General features: G+C 41.8%; 1 protein-coding gene across 4 annotated transcripts in view; it reads left to right on the top strand.

Moving 5' to 3' along the window:
* The window catches only part of LOC130908498 (RNA-binding Raly-like protein), an 83,368-nt gene that overhangs the window by 49,529 nt on the left and 13,437 nt on the right, over positions 1-20,402 (top strand). For 2 of the 4 annotated variants that reach the window (XM_057823960.1, XM_057823959.1), the window contains exons 3-4: positions 17,467-17,542; positions 17,757-17,804. In XM_057823960.1, coding sequence (XP_057679943.1) covers positions 17,467-17,542; positions 17,757-17,804 — 124 coding nt within the window. Of the gene's footprint in view, positions 1-11,654; positions 11,961-17,466; positions 17,543-17,756; positions 17,805-20,402 lie in introns of those variants that run through there. The other 2 variants (XM_057823963.1, XM_057823962.1) reach the window with 2 other exon arrangements.

Raw genomic sequence — 20,402 nt, 5'->3', positions numbered from 1 at the left:
ACCTCCAAGTTGCGTGTTCAGCCTTTGCCCAGCGCCAGCCGATCAATTATTGTAATGGAGCTCTGCAGAGCCGTGTATTTCACTGCATGAACAGTACAAAATGCTCAAATAGAATTTGTATAAATATGAGGCTAGTTTTTTTTTTTAACCCTTTGATGCCCGGATTTACATTTAACAAAGGTAGCTCATGCATATTGAAGGAGTACCTTTTCTCGTAGGCAATGTCTGTTTGCATTATGCTAACACACTGAATATAATCAATCAGGGAATAGTATCTTTTCTTGTATTTACCAAGCGACTGTTTGTATTACTGTAACACACCCAATATAAAATAAATAGCACTTATACCATAGTTTAAGGAAAACAAGCAGAATATAGGGCATAAGAGATACATGACGCCTTCTTATCACGGAAGCCCAACGTGTGCGTCATGCCACTGACTGAGCAAGATTGACACTGACAAGCCCACGTCCGCAGCACCAACTCTCGCAATCAGTTCTCCCGGACAGTTTTTCCTCGGAAACCTTTTGTAGACTTGTGATATGGTGACCTTGGATCCTCGCCTGAGTCCCTCTGTGCTGTATGATTGCTGTTGACTAAATTGTCAACGTGTGTTTCAAAGCCTTTTTCCAGCTCTCAAAATGGAGTCAGTACAAAGGGTTAAGACTATGGTGAACGCGTGGAGTTTGGCCTTTTGGCCGGGTTTTCGGGATTTGGCCGGCCCGGGTTGTTGGCTCTACGCCAGCGCAGGTCCGGCGATACAGCTGGCGTGATTCCAGCAATCTGGCTAAAAGGTCAGATTGCTTCATGTTCGAGGCATGAAAAATTATGTAAACCTGATGCTTAAAAAAAAAAAAACTTTTTTTTAGGAAAAGTTAATCCATTAGAGTTGTCCAATATTATCAACTAGCCAATAAAATCGGTGGATAAAAGCATTTACAAATGATATCAGATAATATCTACATCGGTTTTTCATGATCGGTTTTGGGCCTATATGTGTGTAGCCTTCAAAGTGAATGTAGAAGCCTTCTGCCTTTTTACAAGGGCTGGTCACATCTTAGCACTGCAGTTATGCTTACTGACCATTAGATGTCCAGCTTTCAAAACCGAGTACAAAGGGTTAAGGCTAAGGTGAACGCGCGGAGTTTGGCCTTTTGGCCTGGTTGTCGGGATCTTGCCGGCCCGGGTCGTATGGTCTGCGCCAGTCCAGCGGTTTGGCTGGCGTGATTCCGGCAATCTGGCTTAAAGGTCAGATTTATAAATGGAAGAAATAGATAAGTACATCAAAATAGTTATAAAAAAAATACCAATGGTCAAAAAAAAAAAAACATTCTCAGATTTAAAATAAAAATATAAAAAGTAGGGCTGTCAAACGATTACATTTTTTAATTGAGTTAATTACAGCTTTAAAATTAATTAAACATAATTAATCGCAATTCAAACCATCTATAAAATATGCCATATTTTTCCGTAAATTATTGTTGGAATGGAAAGATAAGACACAAGACAGATATATACATTCAACATACGGTACATAAGTACTGTATTTGTTTATTATAACAATAAATCAACAAGATGGCATTAACATTCTGTTAAAGCGGTCCATGGATAGAAAGACTTGTAGTTCTTAAAAGATAAATGTTAGTACAAGTTATGGAAATTTTATATTAAAACTCCTCTTAATGTTTTCATTTTAATAAAATTAGTAAAATTTTCAATCAAAAAATAAACTAGTAGCCCGCCATTGTTGATATCAATAATTACACAATGCTCATGGGTGCTTAATCCCATAAAATCAGTCGCACCCAAGCGCCAGCAGAGGGGGACAAAACTCCAAAAAACACAAGTAACAAGTGGATATTGCACTGTGCTGTCATTTTAATCTGTTTGAGCGGGGCATGTGCATTAATTGCGTCAAATATTTTAACGTGAATAATTTGTAAAATTAATTACCGCCCGTTAACGCAATGATTTTGACAGCCCTAATAAAAAAGTTAACATAGTAAAATGCTTAAAAATTTGGGGGAACATTTCAAAAATAAAAAGGACAGTTTTATTTATAAATTTATTTTTTCCCCCAAAAGAAATGTTATTTTTTTTGCTTTAAAAAGCCCAAATGCAAATGACTTTTTTTTTTTTTTTTTAAATGTAAAAAAACTCCAAATGAATTGGACATCTATGGCCGTCAATGGCAGCAAGTGAGTTCATGCTCCATTTTTTTATTTTTATTTATTTTTTGGTCAGGACGCCATATTCCACCTCCCGACACCCTCCGACGACTGACGTGGCGTCCGCGTATGGCAGATTGCAAGCGTTTAAAATCCATAGTGGGGCTTTTCTGCAGGGGTTTAAGCAAGATGATTTGATGTAGTGGCCCTGACAGCTCGGGAGCGTGTCATTCTTAGTCCCTGTCCCCATTTTTTTTTCTTCTTCATCTGCCGCGTTGGAGCGGGAGAGTTTGAGCAACGGCGTCCTGACGTGACACAGAGGCGCCGGCGCGTTTTTGGCCTCTGGAGGCAGCAGATGTGCGCCGTTGGCAGCCGCCGCTCTTGGGGAAGGACAATCAAACTCGTTTTTCCCCCTAGTTTTCTCAAGCTGTTGCGTAAGAGTAACACACAACATGGCCGTCGTCCCCCTCGTTTGGCGTTTCACCTGCGGGCTACTCGCCTCCCAGCCAATTTCATTTCTGCCAATAATATGAATTTTTGATCACTCTGACTTTTTGCTAGAAACCTGTACCGAATGCGAATGCAGAAGCTAAGCGGGATGCTGTTTATGAAACTTTTTAACAGCAAAATTGTTTGGCCTCCTAGGTTAAAGAACTCATCAGACTTACAATATCTGGGGGGAGGGGATCAAATGAAAAACGCCACTCCAAAATTTACAGGAATAAAGATGAAAAGTCATTTAAAATGGGAAAAAAAAAGCATATATACCATGAGAGGGAAAAATATATATATATGTGTATGGCGGAAAACACTGACAAGGCTGAAAAAGCATTTTTTCTGCCCTTGCACCCATCTTTAAAATAAACTGCTGTATTTTAAGCCAAAAGAACTGTTGTGTTTGATAGACAAATATGTCTATATGCTGCCATAACAGATTCATGGCACATTTAGCCACCAAACTATTTTTGATTTGTCCGTTTTACCCTGGAAACCCTGGTTTACAGACGTCGTGCAACCGCTTTTGTTTCAACCTAGCCATAAAAAGAAGGTAATTAATTATATTTATTATTTGAAATGTCTATAGTTTTTAGCTTAGAATCATTAATTGATGTCTAATATTTAGTTGTTTTTTTTAAAAACAACTTTAAAACAATTATTCACTCGCATATTTTAAAGTTTTAAAGAAATTACTTCACAATGAAAAAAATAGTGTCTGTAAATAAGTCACGGATATCTACCTCATAACTATCGCTTAATTGTATTTTTTTTTTTTTTGTTAAATGTCGCATATCCCTCGATATTTTAGATGATAAATAATCAATCCAAACCAAGATAAAAGTGAAAAAAAAGTTTAAAAGGGTGAATATATGAAAAAGAAAATCTCGACAAATCTTTGATGTCTGCAATTTCTGCATCGCGACCCTTGTTATATTACCGTGTTTCACCCATAAAATCCCTCAAAAATCCAGCTGTGGCTGTGATGTATGTGGTGGCCAAAGTTCGATCCCGCGTCGACCCGGCCGGAGCCGCGTCTCCTCGTACCGGGGAGGTGCTCCCTGGTGTGGGGTGGGGGGTCTGTCTTCAGCCCTGTCTGCCTCTCCGGGACGGCGGCAGCTACCGCTGCCCTTCTGTCGACGGGATCGTTGGCGGGGCCTCCTGGGGCCTGGGGTGGGGCTTGTTGTCCCCTGCCGGTGGGGTGGATATCCCCTGGTCTCCTGCGCTCAGTGTGGCGCCTGAGCGGGATGGGTGCTCGGGCGGCAGGGGGAGGGGTAGGCGGGGGCGCTGGGGTGGTCTGAGGCAGGAGTTGATCGGGGCCCTGGTGCTTCCCCCGCCATGCAGCCGGTGGTTCTGGCGGATGGGTCTATGCCTGCGGAAGCCTGCCTCTTAATTCACGCACTCCTCACTTTGCACTGTAAATATCTTTTACCCTTGCACCTACATACTCACGCACCTACTACTGGGGGTAGGTGGTGCGTCCCCTCTTCCCATCTCTGAAGGCCAGTTGATGGGAGCGCGGTTGGCCCAGGGGACAGCCCTGGATCCCTGGGAGGTGACGATGGCCCCCTTTGCTGGGCCGCGGGAGGAGGAATGGGCTGCGTTGACTTCTCTGTGTCATACAGATGAACAGGACAGGTTTAAAGAAAAAATAATACATCCCGTTTTTTCCCTTCCCTTTTATTTTGTGTGTAATTCCACCGTCGACCACAAGATGGCGACTCAACGATCTAGCGAAAATCTGAAAGATAGATAATCCGCAGCCATTTTGATAAAGGAGCTGATGATATGACAGGCGACGGGAATGTCGACGCCATTTAGAGTTGTCCGCACGGCGGGCGTAGCCGTTAGCGCTCGCTACGCCGGCCGCGTCGATTGATCGGCGCCTTTGTAATCCTCTTAGGGTGGATTTTGCATCCAAATCAGCTTTTTATTTATGCCCGCTGCCATTTGGAGGCGGCAGGATTGCTCATCCATCACGCATTAGCCTTCTCGGGGGCCCATTAATATTGCACTTTGCCCGAGCGACTCCTTTGCAAAATAAACACCTGCTTGGCATTAGGGGTGGGAACCTCACGATACGATACAATTTGCAGTACAATCTAAATCAATAATACTAAGTGCAACACTATCAAAACAAACCATTACAATGTCACTCTAACTAAACGAATCCTGGAAGCAGCAAAATTTGATTGGAAGCTTGTTCTTAATCGAATTACTCGAGTTAATCGATGCATCGTTGCAGAACTACAAAGTATCACGATATGTCACCATTTCAAACAGTACGGAATGGTGATATTTTGAATGGGAGTGCCCTCTATCGCCATTAATGAAGAAAAACTAACTTGTTCAATGCCATTGACGATGACAGACGTCCAATCCAAATGAGTTTATCACTAGTAGACTTCCAATTCAGTTGAAGTGGGAGGGTGGCAACAAACGAATATTCATTTTTAAATATTTTCATGTACTTCTGTGTTTCCCCCAATGCTTTTTGATGTACATTAAATTTGTTAAAGTCCTCCCACTTCTAATGGACCAGACATCAATTGGCGTCAATAGCAATTGAAGGAATCTGACCTTTTAGCCAGATCGCCGGACCCGCGCTGGCAAGACTCCGATGACCCGGCCAAAAGGCCAAACTCCGCGCGTTCACCTTAGTCTTAACCCCTTGTACTGACTTCATTTTGAAAGCTGGAACAAGGCTTTGTAACACAAGTTGACAATTTATTCAGGTCGACAGCGATCAAACAGCAAGGCAAAATAGTGACAGACCCAGGCGTGGATTCAGGGTCACCTTATCACAGGTCAACAAAAGGTTCCGGAGAAAAATGACAACAATTAGTTAAACATTGAGTCTTTTTGAAGGCTCTCGCTGGGCGGGCTGTTGGCAGAACGGTGTGCTTGGGCGTTGTTCAGAATTATTGTCTGTTTGTGGATTGGACAGGATGAGTTACTGTTGTCAGTGCAACGAGGGGTTGTGGATTTTGCCACCTCAGTGTCAAAGGGGCTTATCAGTCGTGTTATCAGTTGGATATCGGGCCTTCTCCGGTGTTCCTTGTGTTGGGACAGGACGTCCCGCCATTTGTTCCGGACTGTGTAGGCGAACTGATTGTAGGATTTTGAAAGCTGGAAAAAGACTTCGAAGCACAAGTTCACCATTTATTCAGGTCGACAGCGATCAAATGGCAAGGCGAAACAAAAAAACACTCAGGCGAGGAGGCAGACTCATTCCAAGGTCACCATATCACAAGTCAACAAAAGGTTCCCGAGAAAAATGACAACAATTAGTTAAACATTATCTTTTGGAAGGCTCTCGCTGGGCGGACTGTGGGCAGAAGGGTGTGCTTGGGCGTTGTTTAGGATTATTGTCTGTTTGTGGATTGGACAGGAGGATTCGGGAGTTACTGTTGCTGTCAGGGCAATGAAGGTTGTGGATTTTGAGTCAAATGAGCTCTTGGAGTCGTGTTATCAGTTGGATATCGGGCGTTTTCCGGTGTTCCTTGTGTTGGGACAGGGTGTCCCGCCATTTGTTCTGGACTGTCTAGGAGAACTAATTGCGGGAGCTGGTGGTGCAGACATGGGCTTGTAGATGTCAGCGTCAATCTTGCTCAGTCAGTTGCATGACGCACACGTTGGGCTTCCGTGATAAAAAGGCGTCATGTATCTCTTATGCCCTATATTCGGCTTGTTTTCCTTAAACTATGGTATAAGTGCTATTTATTTTATATTGGGTGTGTTAGAGTAATGCAACCAGTCAAACAGTAAATATGAGAAAAGATACTATTCCCTTCACAGTCAATGAGTTCACTTGAGATTTAACTTTTGATGATGTACTGACCAAAAACTGTCAACAAGAAACAAAAAATGTTTCTTGTAAAATTTCCGAAGTATCATTGTGCATTTGTAATTCACTGCTATTGGCGGTGATAGATGTGGCTGGCAGCATTGTGAGGTTGTTATTGTATATGAGCAGGTTGAATGACAAATCCCCTCGCGGCAGCGGCAAAAATTACCAGCCGAAGCAGTCGGTGAGAGAATACGTGAACTCGGGCGGTTCTTACTAGCATATGCACGTGCACACGTACGCGGGAAGCTGATTCACTGCTCGGCGTGGCTTCCTAATCAGAGAATTAGCCACAGCGCACGCCGTCATCCGTCTCAATTTGGCCGGGTCCACCAGTGCGCCGGGGAGAGATTCTGACTGCCAGTAGAAGTGGGCAAGGGCAGGAGGGGGGGGTTTGGTTTCCGATGTCCTGAATTTACAGCCAACCCTGTCCACTTCAAAATGGTTTGGACGTCCATCCCTGTCAATGGCAGTTAACACATCACATTCAATTTCAATTGGAACGTCTGGCTTTGAATGATCCTGTTTCAGTGCAGCTGACGGATGAGAGACGTCCAATCCGTTCAGGCTGGGAGGGAAGGAGGAAAGAGCGAATGAACAAATACTAATAATCAACTATTTGTACTAGGGCTGTCAAAATTATCGCGTTAACGTGCGGTAATTAATTTTTTAAATTAATCACGTTAAAATATTTGACGCAATTAACGCACATGCCCCGCTCAAACAGATTAAAATGACAGCAAAGTGTGATGTGCACTTGTTACTTGTGTTTTTTGGGTGTTTTTTCACCCTCTGCTGGGGCTTGGGTGCAACTGATTATATGGGTTTAAGCACTCTGAGCATTGTGTAATTATTGACATCAACAATGGTCAGCTACTAGTTTATTTTTTGATTGAAAATTTTATCAATTTTATTCAAACGAAAACATTAAGAGGGGTTTTAATATAAATTTTCTATAACTTGTACTAACATTTATCTTTTAAGAACTACAAGTCTTTCTATCCATGGACCGCTTTAACAGAATGTTAATGCCATCTTGTTGATTTATTGTTATAATAAACAAATACAGTACTTATGTACAGTATGTCGAATGTGTATATCCATCTTGAGTCCTATCTTTCCATTCCAACAATAGTTTACTGAAAAACATGGCATATTTTATAGATGGTTTGAATTGTGATTAATTACGATTAATTAATTTTTAAGCTGTGATTAACTCGATTAAAAATTTTAATCATTTGACAGCCCTAATTTGTACTCCTTCAGTGTTCTCAAGTAAAAGTATTTGTACTTCCTGCCGCTGTTCATTTCAGATGCGACGGTTATAGCTTTATAACAACCTCGCCGACTTTGGCTGAATTTGGAATCCGAATGAAGATGAGCGCACCGAATAAGAGACGCATGCCGTGGGCCGCGTTCCGCTCTCGGGCGGCCGAATCGGACCGTCCGGTAAAGGTCGCCGGCGTCGCCTCGCCTCCGGTGGCCTTTTTCCTGACGACCGCTGGAAAAGTGAACACTTCGGCCTTTCGGGACCTCTCACTTGACCTAGTTTGAGCGGCGTTGATTTGATTAGGGCACAGCGTTGGCCGCTCGCTGGGCCGGAACCTTCGCGTTTGGTGTCGCTCAAAACTGGGCCAACGTCAGACCGATGACGAGGAAATCTTTGAAAAAGAACATTCGCCGCCAGCCCTTCCCACTTGAAATGGATTGGACGTTGACTGCCGTCAATGGCAACCACTGACTAAATAGCTGATGCTTTGAAAAATCCGTTGGGGAAAAAAGCGAGTTACGACTTTATTTTAATGTCGTGGCATTTGACTTGGATGGGAATGTCGCCCCAACTAACATGGCCGCTGTGAGGCCATGTTGGTAGTGGCGACTTTCATGCTTCTGCCGTCAATTGAAAGGAAACTATCGCTAGTTAGACGTCCAATCCCAGAGTGGGAGGATGTGTTCATTCGCTGCCATCCCTCCCACTTCAAATGGATCGGACGTCTATCTGCGTCAATGTAAAAAGGCTCATATCCTGTATAAAATCGAAGGCAAGTATGACAATGAAGCTCGTACCTATCTTGTCTATATGCATTTTTATTTTTCATTGGCCCATTAATGTGTTTAGCGTAAAGATGAGGTGCTCATCATTCTGTTTGCTACCTTCACTGGCATTAGGGTAGCATATTTGTGTTCATTATTGCTTTAATTAAGAACAGAGCTGGAGTCTGTGGTATAAATAAAATGCTCTTAATCCCAAGGGATTGCGCTTTGTGTATGAACAGAGTTAAATTCACCGGTACTTTTTCTAATAAAGAAAAAAAAAAACAAGTTTGAATTAGAAGGCATTCGAATACTTGATTTGTCATTATTTATATTTTGCCAAGAAATCGTAACCGATATCAGAAAATCGGTTTGAGAGAAAATAATTGGGATTTTCTTGTTAGGCAAAAGCGAACAGCAGAAGGCTGAGCAGGAATACTGTTTCAATCTTCTTTCGTTTGTCTCTGTCGCCATCTTGTGGACGACAATAGAATTACACAGAATAGAATAAAAGCGGCAGCTCAGTACTCACCTTCCACGCTGCCTTCTTTTTTGGTGCCTTCTGGTCAGGGCTAGGGTTAGGGTCATTGAAAGAAGGGGACGCGGAAGGAGAGTCTTGGTGGGGGGCGTCAGCGGCTTGCAAGGTGTGAGGGCGTGGTTGGTTGAGGGTCACAACGGATGCGTGGCGTATGTCCCTGCCTTCACTCCAGTCGCACCACTCGCCCCACGTCTTGTAGGCCGCAGACAGATGCAAGTGGAAAATAATATTTTATTCTCGTGCAGTATTCCGTCTGAAGGCAATGGCCCTCTGTGATCATTGGGCGCCATCTAGTGGATGTTGGGAGTGATTACAAAACTTAGATTAACACTGACAATCAAAAGATGGAAATACTGTGTATATAAATTTCGTAAATCTGCAAATAATTTTTAAGATATACATATAAAAAGAGGCCGTCACATTAATTAACACAAACAAAGTTAATTATTTTAACTGCTGAAGGAGTCTGACCTTTTTGCCAGATTGCTGGAATCACGCAAGCCGAACCGCCGGACCCGCGCTGGCGCAGCTCCAACGACCCGGGCCGGCAAGACTCCGATGACCCGGGCCGGCAAGACTCCGATGACCCGGCCAAAAGGCCAAACTCCGTGCATTCACCTTAGTCTTAACCCATTGTACTGACTCCATTTTGAAAGCTGAAAGAAGGCTTCGAAGAACAACTTGACAATTTATTCAGGTCGACAGCAATCAAATGGCAAGGCAAAACAGAAACGGACTCAGGCGAGGAGGCAGACTCGCTCCAAGGTCACCATATAACAAGTCAACAAAAGGTTCCCGAGAAAAATGACAACAATTAGTTAAACATTGAGTCTTTTTGAAGGCTGTCGTGGGGCGGGCTGTGGGCAGAAGAAGGGTGTGCTTGGGCGTTGTTTTGGATTATTGTCTGTTTGTGGATTGGACAGAAGGATTCGGGAGTTACAGGACAACAAGTTTTGTGGATTTTACCACCTCAGCATCAAAGGGGCTCTCTTGTCAGTTGTGTTAGCAGTTGGATATTGTGCGTTCTCCGGTGTTCCTTGTATTGGAACAGGATGTCCCGCCATTTGTTCTGGAATGTCCGGGAGAACTGATTGCAGGAGTTGGTGGTGCAGACGTGGGCTTGTCAGCATCAATCTTGCTCATGACGCACACGTTGGGCTTCCGTGATAAAAAGGCGTCATGTATCGCTCATGCCCTATATTCTGCTTGTCTTCTTTAAACTATGATATAAATGCTATTTATTTTGTATTGGGTGTGTTAGAGTAATACTAACAGTCAAACAGTAAATCCAAGAAAAGATACTATTCCCTGATTGATTATATTACCGTTAAGTGTGTTAGAGTGGCGTGGCTCAGTGGTAGAGTAGTTGTCCCCCCAACCCAGAGGTTGTGGGTTCAATGAACTCGTCTAAGTGTCCTTGAGCAAGACACTGAACCCCACGTTGCTCCTGGTGCTGCGTCACCAGTAGGTGGATGGTGAGATAGTGTAAAGCGCTTTGAGCGCCTTGAAAGGTGGAAAAGCGCTATATAACACCATTTACCATAATACAAATAGTAAGACGGTCCATACGAGAAAAGGTACTATTCCCTTCACTGCGCATTAACTCATTGTCGCCTCTTGAATGATTGCTAGATTGTCACGAGTAGACGTCCGATCCATTCGACCTGGAAGGCTCAGCTGCCCTCCCATTTCAAAAAGATTGGATATCCATCGTCAGTTCGTCAGTCAGTACCAGCTAATGATTTAATATATATTGTGTTATTAACATGGCAGAACATTTAAAATGAAAATGTGCTAATGACTACTATTGAATTCATTATTGTACAGAATGCGATTCATCACAACCATTGCCCAGCCCTAATTTGTTGTTGTTGTTGTTGTTTTTTTTTGTGTGTTAATGTCAGGGAATGATTGCTGCCATTCCTTCACAGTCAGAACGGCTCGAGTGTCGATCACTGTCCTCATTCAATACTGGTCTAGAATGAAACAAAATGACTCCCCCTCTCCTCATGTTTGAATTCCATTTCATGTGATTCGTCCATGACACCCAACGGACATGATTGTCGCTGTATTGAATTTTTCAACGCTCGGTCGTCACGCTGCTTTCTTTTCCATTATCTGGAGACCAGTAATCATCGTTCTTACATGCTGTGGCACAAATATATTTGTTGTGAGAAGACTGTACTATACAAGCAAAGCTATTTAAGGATATCATTAGATGTCACAAATGACCAGTTTGGAAGTCATGTATTATATAAAAATAATGATTTTATTAGATTGGACGTCTTCTAATGATAAACTCATTTAAGATTGAACGTCTATCATCGTGAATGGCACAAAAGGATTTCATATATCCAAAGTCACAAGACAAACATTTCAATAATCATAAAGATTAATGCAACCTATTTTTACTGGCTTGATTCCATTTTGGTTTGCAGTTTGCGTTACCCCAAAATGGACAGCAGAGGACGCGCTTTCATTTTAAATCCAGCCACCACTACTGAGAGATTATATTTTAATATATTCTTAATACTTCATATATATTTGTTATAGTCAACAAGGGTTTTTTTTTTTTAAAAACTGCTTTTGATGCATTAAGATAATTCCATACATGTTGGTGAATAATTCGATTTGGCTCATAATCCACTTTTGTCCAACAATTCGCATTCATCTAGAAAAGAGCACCCTTCCCATTTCCACACTTGGTACGCTCCAAAGGAGGGAGAAAAAAATGTGGCTCCACTTCTCCGGTGCCCAAACAATTCGATTCAATTTGTCTCCGGTCTTCCTGTCGACCTTCCGTACGTTAAAGCCAGCCGTCATTGGACGAGGAAAGCCGACATGACCATGTACAAGGGCAAGCGTCGCAACCATCGCTGTGAGTTGCTTTTTGGCTTCGGCTTTATAATGAATGCAATTTGCGGAAGATCACCTGAGAGTCATTTTTCAGGATTTTTTTTTAAATTAACTAATATACATCTCGTTCAAAAAATAAATGTCTATATCATTCATTCATGTATAATTGTAATGATTTAAACAGTGTCATTAACTATTAGCGCCATTGACGGCGATAGACGTCCAATCCATTTTGGATTATCGACATTTATATCAAAGTTTTAACGTCTTTTTAACAAGACTAATGGGGAAAATGTAAATTTTCCTGAAAAAAAGAAAATTAAAATGTATCCTTTTTGAAAAATATATTTTTTAAAACATTTTACAAATGGTAACGTTTAAACATGGTACTTCTTGGGCTGCAGCTAGCGACTATTTTAGTCGTCGATTTATCGATGAATTAGTTTGTTCGGGTAATTGGATAAGGAACAAAAAAATAAATAAACATACCTGAGCTCAGCTTCAAACGGTATAAAAAAAGAATTAATGATTAAGTACAACAAAAGAACAATTGGCTAACTTACATAATCCGCTAACTTTCCCCCCCCCCAAAAAAATGCTCTTCACAAAGGGTTCAAACACATATTCCCACAAAAAAATGGCTAAATGTACTTATAAACTACATTACGAATGCATTAAAAAAACAAAACAAATAACATAGCTTATGTTGGTCTAAGCAGGGAGCAGCTGGATTCAGCCATGTGAAATGAGTTACGTCATATTCACTGTTGCCACTAGAGGGCAGTGTATCCACCCAAATCAATAAAACTAAATGCAAACACTTTCAAAACAAACCATGACTACATCACTTTAATTAAACGAATGCTCGAAGCTGCAAAATTTAATCAGAATCTTTTTTTTCTAATCGAATTATCCGAGTTAATTGATTCATCGTTGCAACACTAGGTACTTCAATAAAAATCAGATCATTTTTTTATGTATAGGCCTAGAATTTACTTTTTTTTAATTATACTGTATTTCTATAATAAACTTTTTTTTAATATGACTTTCATTTTCAAAGTGGTACACAAATTCCCACTTCTGGTTAGCAAAAGAATCATTCATTGCTTTCGCATACTTCACTTGTATTTAACTTTAATTTTGAAAATCATTCGTCTTCTGAACCGCTTATCGTCACAAGGGTCACGGGGGTGCTGGAGCCTATGCCAGGTTAAGAACGGACAGGAGGCAGGATACACAGAGACAACCAATCACACCCGCGGATAATTTGGAGTGTTCAATCAGCTGACCATGCATGTTTTTTGGGACGTGGGAGGTAGCTGGAGTATCCGGAGAGAACATGCAAACTCCACACCAGAGCTGGGATTGAAGCAACAATCTCAGAGCTGCGAGGCAGACGTGCTAACCACTTTGCCACTGTGCAGCATTTTGAAATTCTTTGTGTTTAATCTTTTTTTTTTTTTTTTTTGGAGATTCCTTTTTGTGAATATGAATACTTTTCCGCGTGTCCCATCATTGTTGCTATGCTATGCTAGCTATAAAAAATATTAGCATAATAGGTAAAGGAGAGAGTACCTTTTCTCATATTTACCCATCGACTGTATTACTCTAACACACTTAATATACCCAATCAGGGAATAGTACCGTTTCTCGTATTTACTGTTTGACTGTTTGTATTACTCGAACACACCCAATATAAAATAAATAGCACTTATACCATAGTTTAAGGAAAACAAGCAGAATATAGGGCATAGGAGATACATGACACCTTCTTATCACGGAAGCCCAACATGTGCGTAATGCAACTGACTGAGCAAGATTGACGCTGACAAGCCCATGTCTGCACCACCAACTCCCACAATCAGTTCTCTCCCGGACATTCCAGAACAAATGGCGGGACGTCCTGTTCCAACACAAGGAACACCAGAGAACGCCCTATATCCAACTCTATATATGTACATGACTGATATAACATATTACTAACATATAACATGACTGATAAGACTCCAAGAGCCCCTTTGACGCTGAGGTGGCAAAATCCACAACACTCGTTGCCCTGACAACAGTAACTCCCGAATCCTCCTATCCAATCCACAAACAGGCAATAATCTTGAAAAACGCCCAAACACACCCTTCTTCCTGCCCACGGCCCACCCATCGAGAGCTTTCAAAAGACTGAATGTTTAACTAAACGTTGTCATTTTTCTCGGGAACCTTTTGGTGACGTGTGATAGGGTGACCTTGCCTCCCCGCCTGAGTCTGTTTCTGTTTCGCCTTGCAGTTTAATCGCTGTCGACCTGAATAAATCTTCAATTTGTGCTTCGAAGCCTTTTTCCAGCTTTCTAAATGGAGTCTGTACAAAGGGTTTAGACCAGCGGTGTCCAAATTATTCCACATAGGGCCGCAGTGGGTGCTGGACTTCATTCCTACAAAACAAGATGGCATCTTTTCACCAATATGGTGTCTCACAAGTGTAATCAGTTGATTGCAGTCAGGTGCTGCTTGTTTTAGCACAAACTTGTCTGTGCTCGATTGCTAGGAACAAAAACCAGGACCCACAGCGGCCCTTGAGGACAGGTTTGGACACCCATGGTTTAGACTAAGGTTGTCGGGATGTCGGGGTCACGCCGGCTCGGGTCGTTGGAGCTGCGTCCGGCAGTCTGGCTAAAGGGTCAGCTTCCTTTACAGGACAAATATTTGTGCCTTTGCAGACTTGTTAACTTTCCGACAAGGTTTGATCCTAAAGCGAAAGGTTTGGTTTTTGCGTGGATCGTTGATGCGCTTTGGCGCTTAGCTGCGCTGAAGTGGCACCCGGATGATGAGCCCGTCCTTCTTCAGGAATCACATGGCGACAGAAAAATCGACAAATAAAACCCTAACCGTTTCCCGGACTTGTCTTTTTCCACGTCTCTCTTTGTGAAAGCCCGTGAAATATTTCAAAGCGGTGATGACATCTTTGTTACCTCTCAACACGACCCAACAAAATCTTGAGGGCGGCGAGCGTTTGATGTTTTGTGTGCGCCTCAAACTACACCTTTGAAATGCAGATGCGCCGGTTGCCTTCCGTTCCGTCGCTCTCCCTCTAATAAATCAACTTGTGGTCATTGGGGGGAATAAGACCAACCAGAGTTGCTTTGAAAAATGAACCATTTTTACTTTGAGCCCACAGTCTGTCAGATCAGCTTTATGATATTTCATTAATCAACATGGGCTGCCATTGATGGCGTTAGATGTCCAATCCATGTGGACTGGAATGTATGATCATCAAATTTTAAAAAGCCTTAATTCCCAACGGTGTTTGGTCCGGTTGAACCCTTTCCTCCCAGTTCGTTCCTTTTTTTAACTAAGTGGTTGCCGTGGACGACAATAGGCATCCAATCCAATAGCGTACTGCAAGCAACAGGTCACTTTTGCTCATTAATATTCATGACGTTAGCAACTGTTGCTAGGGGGTTCAAAATTGCGTTTGTGGCTAATGCTAAATGCATGTAAATAGTGTACGGACGAGATGTTTACTGAGCTAAGCCTACTAATTCTGTTCTAAAATGATGTCCTTGGTGCAAAATTCATTGGTAAAGATGTGGAAGAACATACAAATGTTTAGTTAAAGAGCCGACCTGATCCAGAGTTAGCTTTTTTATTGACACACATGACATTGATTTTTCTTGTGTGCATTGCCTTATGCCAATGACATTTTCCTGTTTCAACAATCTATCCTTCACCACCATATGCCCCGTCTTTCGTATATATTATATCCAATGGTTGTCTTACATCTCTGACCTTTCTTGGGGGGCAATTTACATAGCTATTTTTGTGTACCAAGTGCAAATGCTACTCAGTGACAGCCAACGAACACTTTTTTTTCATTGATAACAAATCTTAATTTTATCATTTATTTACACTTCCCCTTTACTGATATTTTTTTACAAGAGTGGGAGTCAGATTCCATTTTAATTTTTTTCAGGTCATTCATTGTCAGACAGAAGCAGCACAGCGAAACGCCACGCTAAAAAATAAGTCAAAATATCAAAATGGCCTACCTCTTCGTCCTCTGTAGGACCATGGCCCCCAACAAAATGTTTACTGCATATGAAATGTGAATGGCTTCACCTTGCTGGCGTTAAACTGGTCTTTTGGATGTCCATGCAAGTTGATCCATTGTTCACATTTTTTCCTCCGAGTTTTTGGTTTCGGGAAACGTATGACGAAAAAACATCCTTCAAATGTCGTATGTCTATAGAGTCGTTTATACAAGTTCCATAGCAGTAGTGTTTGATCGGCATGTTCATTTTTGAATGATTAGCAGAGAAAACAAACAGAAATAACACTGTGTCTTAGGACGTGTCTATAATGTCCCACTTGCGTGTTACGATGGCAACGTCACGGTCTAAAAATAGCATTCGTGTGGTACGCTATTAGAGTAGCAGGGGTGAATAAAGGAACGTTCCGCACAGTCAACGGCATCCGATGATTTTTTTTTTTTTTGGTACGTTATGAGGAGGCATGTGCCGCAATGAGATTTTGACGGTATGATAACCGTCATCAAAAATATGGCAGTTTAACGGTATGACAGTATTGCAATTTTTAGCTCTAAAATGTGGTATTTTGAGATGTATAGGTTAAAAATATAAATAACTTTTCCAATGAACGTCAGTTTAAAAATCCGGCCTTCTCTACTGTTTGAAAGGGCATCATGTCTTTTGCCATGAAGTACACCACAACATTGTTGAGGTCTTTTGCATGTTTGGATGAAGGTGCATAGTTGTTCTGTTTTTGAAAAGTTTCCAGAACTGTTGGCTGATCTCGAGCTTTTTGTTCTGTCGGCGTTGGTAGCGGTGGTACTAATCAGAATTTCCTATACTGTATTGCGGGTTGTCCCGCACAATCCGGGACTGTTGGCGAGTACCCTAGCACGGAAAACTTTAGAAAAGTTGACTAATGGTAGAGAGGAACCCGGTTAGCCGTCTTAGCATGCTAACTAGCCACATTATCTGCCTCGTTAACAAGCTAGTTACGTACTCAGTATTTATATATATAGTTAGTATTTGTTTTACCATCGCTAGACACACTGGAGAGAACTCTTATAGCTGGGGGGAAACGTAAATGACAGCATTTATTTACCTTCAGTTCTGTATGAAGTGACGGATGATGGTTAAGTAAATGTGGAATCAGTTTGAGGTGCCCCCCCCCCCCCCCCCTTTGCAGCCACCCTCGGCAAACAAGTATTGCACGTGGGCTGGCCTTCCTCCTCTAATCTGCGGCCGTCTGCTTCTTTTGGTAGCTAAAATACTCACATACAAGCGATTTTGTTGGGTTTTTTTACAACGGAAAAAGCTCACCACCTTCAGCCATTGTGTCAACTCTAGTCTATAGCATAGATTAGCGTCACTGACGGACATGGCAACAACCGGAGGGGGAGGGGTGAGCGCTCCCGCTCCGTCTCTCGTTGGCTAATACCGTACTACTTTGTGACGGAAAATAATAACGGTAAACCTTGAAACCGGTAACCGGTGATTCTGTCTTTTCAGACATCAACATGGCCGGCGAGCCCAAACCGTACCGACCAAAAGCCGTCTCCAAGAGGCCTCTCTCGGCCGTCTACGGGTAAGCATTTTCATCGTTCTACTTCTGTGCGGTTGTAACCGGTACAATGCTTCATTTGTTTTTTTTAAATCACCTGCTTGCTCTAAATGACTACTTATTATTGAAATAACTTGATATATTTATTCAATTTTTGGATGACAATTGTGAGTCTGTGAGATCTTTTTGACCATAAATTTATAAATACATTTCCTGAATGTAAATCTTTCTCTCTTAGCAGCTACGAGTTTGACTACGAGTACTACAGAGATGACTTTTACACCCGGTATGTCTTGGCCTTTACTGTTGCTGGGTTTTATCTGATTCGTCCATTACGAAAAAGCACTTTTATAAAAACGTTTGGTCTGTATGCAAATGTGGCCTGTTGCTAAGCGACTGTTGCAAATCTGCCCCTGAGGTGCCTTAAAGGCTACCACGGATAGAAAGACATGTATTTCTTAAAGGATAAATGTTAGTACGAGTTATAATAATTTGATATTAAAGCCACTCTTAATGTTTCTGTTTTAAGAAAATTTGTAAAATCTTAAACCAAAAAATTAACTAGTAGCTCACCATTGTTGTTGACGTTGCATGGGTACGCTGCTGTACTTACACAGTGTCATTCTTTACCTATGTAAGGTAGTGATTTAAATACAACACAAGGTGTCAATGGTGAGTTTTAAACTAATTAGAGATCAAGCCAATGAGTGCGTTTTCTCCCTTCACTGACGCCGTAGTTTTTGAGTGCGGATCCATTGGGCGTTATGTTCATTTGTGTGTGGTATTCCCAACATACAAGACTTCTGATAATGGCTCCCAGCATCATAGCTTGTGAAGGAGATACCGTGCCTACGACAAAAAGGTAGTAACTGTTTGCATCATTCTAACACACTTAATATAATCAATCAGGGAATAGTATCGTTTCTCTTATTTATTGTTTGACTGTTTATACAGTGCCTTGCAAAAGTATTCAGCCCCCTTGAATCTTGCAACCTTTCGCTACATTTCAGGCTTTAAACATAAAGATATGAAATTTAATTTTTTTTGTCAAGAATCAACAACAAGTGGGACACAATCGTGAAGTGGAACAACATTTATTGGATAATTTAAACTTTTTTAACAAATAAAAAACTGAAAAGTGGGGCGTGCAATATTATTCGGCCCCTTTACTTTCAGTGCAGAAAACTCACTCCAGAAGTTCAGTGAGGATCTCTGAATGATCCAATGTTGTCCTAAATGACCGATGATGATAAATAGAATCCACCGTTGTGTAATCAAGTCTCCGTATAAATTCACCTGCTCTGTGATAGTCTCAGGGTTCTGTTTAAAGTGCAGAGAGATTTATGAAAACCAAGGAACACACCAGGCAGGTCCGAGATACTGTTGTGGAGAAGTTTAAAGCCGGATTTGGATACAAAAAGATTTCCCAAGCTTTAAACATCTCAAGGAGCACTGTGCAAGCCATCATATTGAAATGGAAGGAGCATCAGACCACTGCAAATCTATCAAGACCCGGCCGTCCTTCCAAACTTTCTTCTCAAACAAGGAGAAAACTGATCAGAGATGCAGCCAAGAGGCCCTTGATCACTCTGGATGAACTGCAGAGATCTACAGCTGAGGTGGGAGAGTCTGTCCATAGGACAACAATCAGTCGTACACTGCACAAATCTGGCCTTTATGGAAGAGTGGCAAGAAGAAAGCCATTTCCATAAAAAGTCTTGTTTAAAGTTTGCCACAAGCCACCTGGGAGACACACCAAACATGTGGAAGAAGGTGCTCTGGTCAGATGAAACCAAAATTGAACTTTTTGGCCACAATGCAAAACGATATGTTTGGCGTAAAAGCAACACAGCTCATCACCCTGAACACACCATCCCCACTGTCAAACATGGTGGTGGCAGCATCATGGTTTGGGCCTGCTTTTCTTCAGCAGGGACAGGGAAGATGGTTAAAATTGACGGGAAAATGGATGCAGCCAAATACAGGAACATTCTGGAAGAAAACCTGTTGGTATTTGCACAAGACCTGAGACTGGGACGGAGATTTATCTTCCAACAGGACAATGATCCAAAACATAAAGCCAAATCTACAATGGAATGGTTCAAAAATAAACGTATCCAGGTGTTAGAATGGCCAAGTCAAAGTCCAGACCTGAATCCAATGGAGAATCTGTGGAAAGAGCTGAAGACTGCTGTTCACAAACACTCTCCATCCAACCTCACTGAGCTCGAGCTGTTTTGCAAGGAAGAATGGGCAAGAATGTCAGTCTCTCCATGTGCAAAACTAATAGAAACATACCTTGCAGTAGTGACTTGCAGCTGTAATTGGAGCAAAAGGTGGCGCTACAAAGTATTAAAGCAAGGGGGCCGAATAATATTGCACGCCCCACTTTTCAGTTTTTTATTTGTTAAAGAAATTTAAATTATCCAATAAATTTGTTCCACTTCACGATTGTGTCCCACTTGTTGTTGATTCTTGACAAAAAAAATAAATTTCATATCTTTATATTTGAAGCCTGAAATGTGGCGAAAGGTTGCAAGATTCAAGGGGGCCGAATACTTTTGCCAGGCACTGTATTACTCTAACATACCCTATATAAAGTAAATAGCACTTATATCATAGTTTAAGGAAAACAAGTAGAATATAGCTTATAAGAGATACATGACACCCTTTAACATGGAAGCCCAACGTGTGCCTCATGCAACTGACTGAGCAAGATTGACGCTGACAAGCCCATGTCTGCACCACCAACTCCCGCAATCAGTTCTCCTGGACATTCCAGAACCAATGGCGGGACGTCCTGTTCCAACACAAGGAACACCGGAGAACGCCTGATATCCAACGGATAGCATGACTGACAAGAGTCCAAGAGCCCCTTTGACGC

The sequence above is a fragment of the Corythoichthys intestinalis genome, chromosome 20 (genome assembly GCF_030265065.1).
Source record: "Corythoichthys intestinalis isolate RoL2023-P3 chromosome 20, ASM3026506v1, whole genome shotgun sequence".
NCBI classification, from domain to species: domain Eukaryota; kingdom Metazoa; phylum Chordata; class Actinopteri; order Syngnathiformes; family Syngnathidae; genus Corythoichthys; species Corythoichthys intestinalis.
Note: the sequence above shows the minus strand (reverse complement) of the source record. Positions and strands in the feature narration are given on the sequence as shown.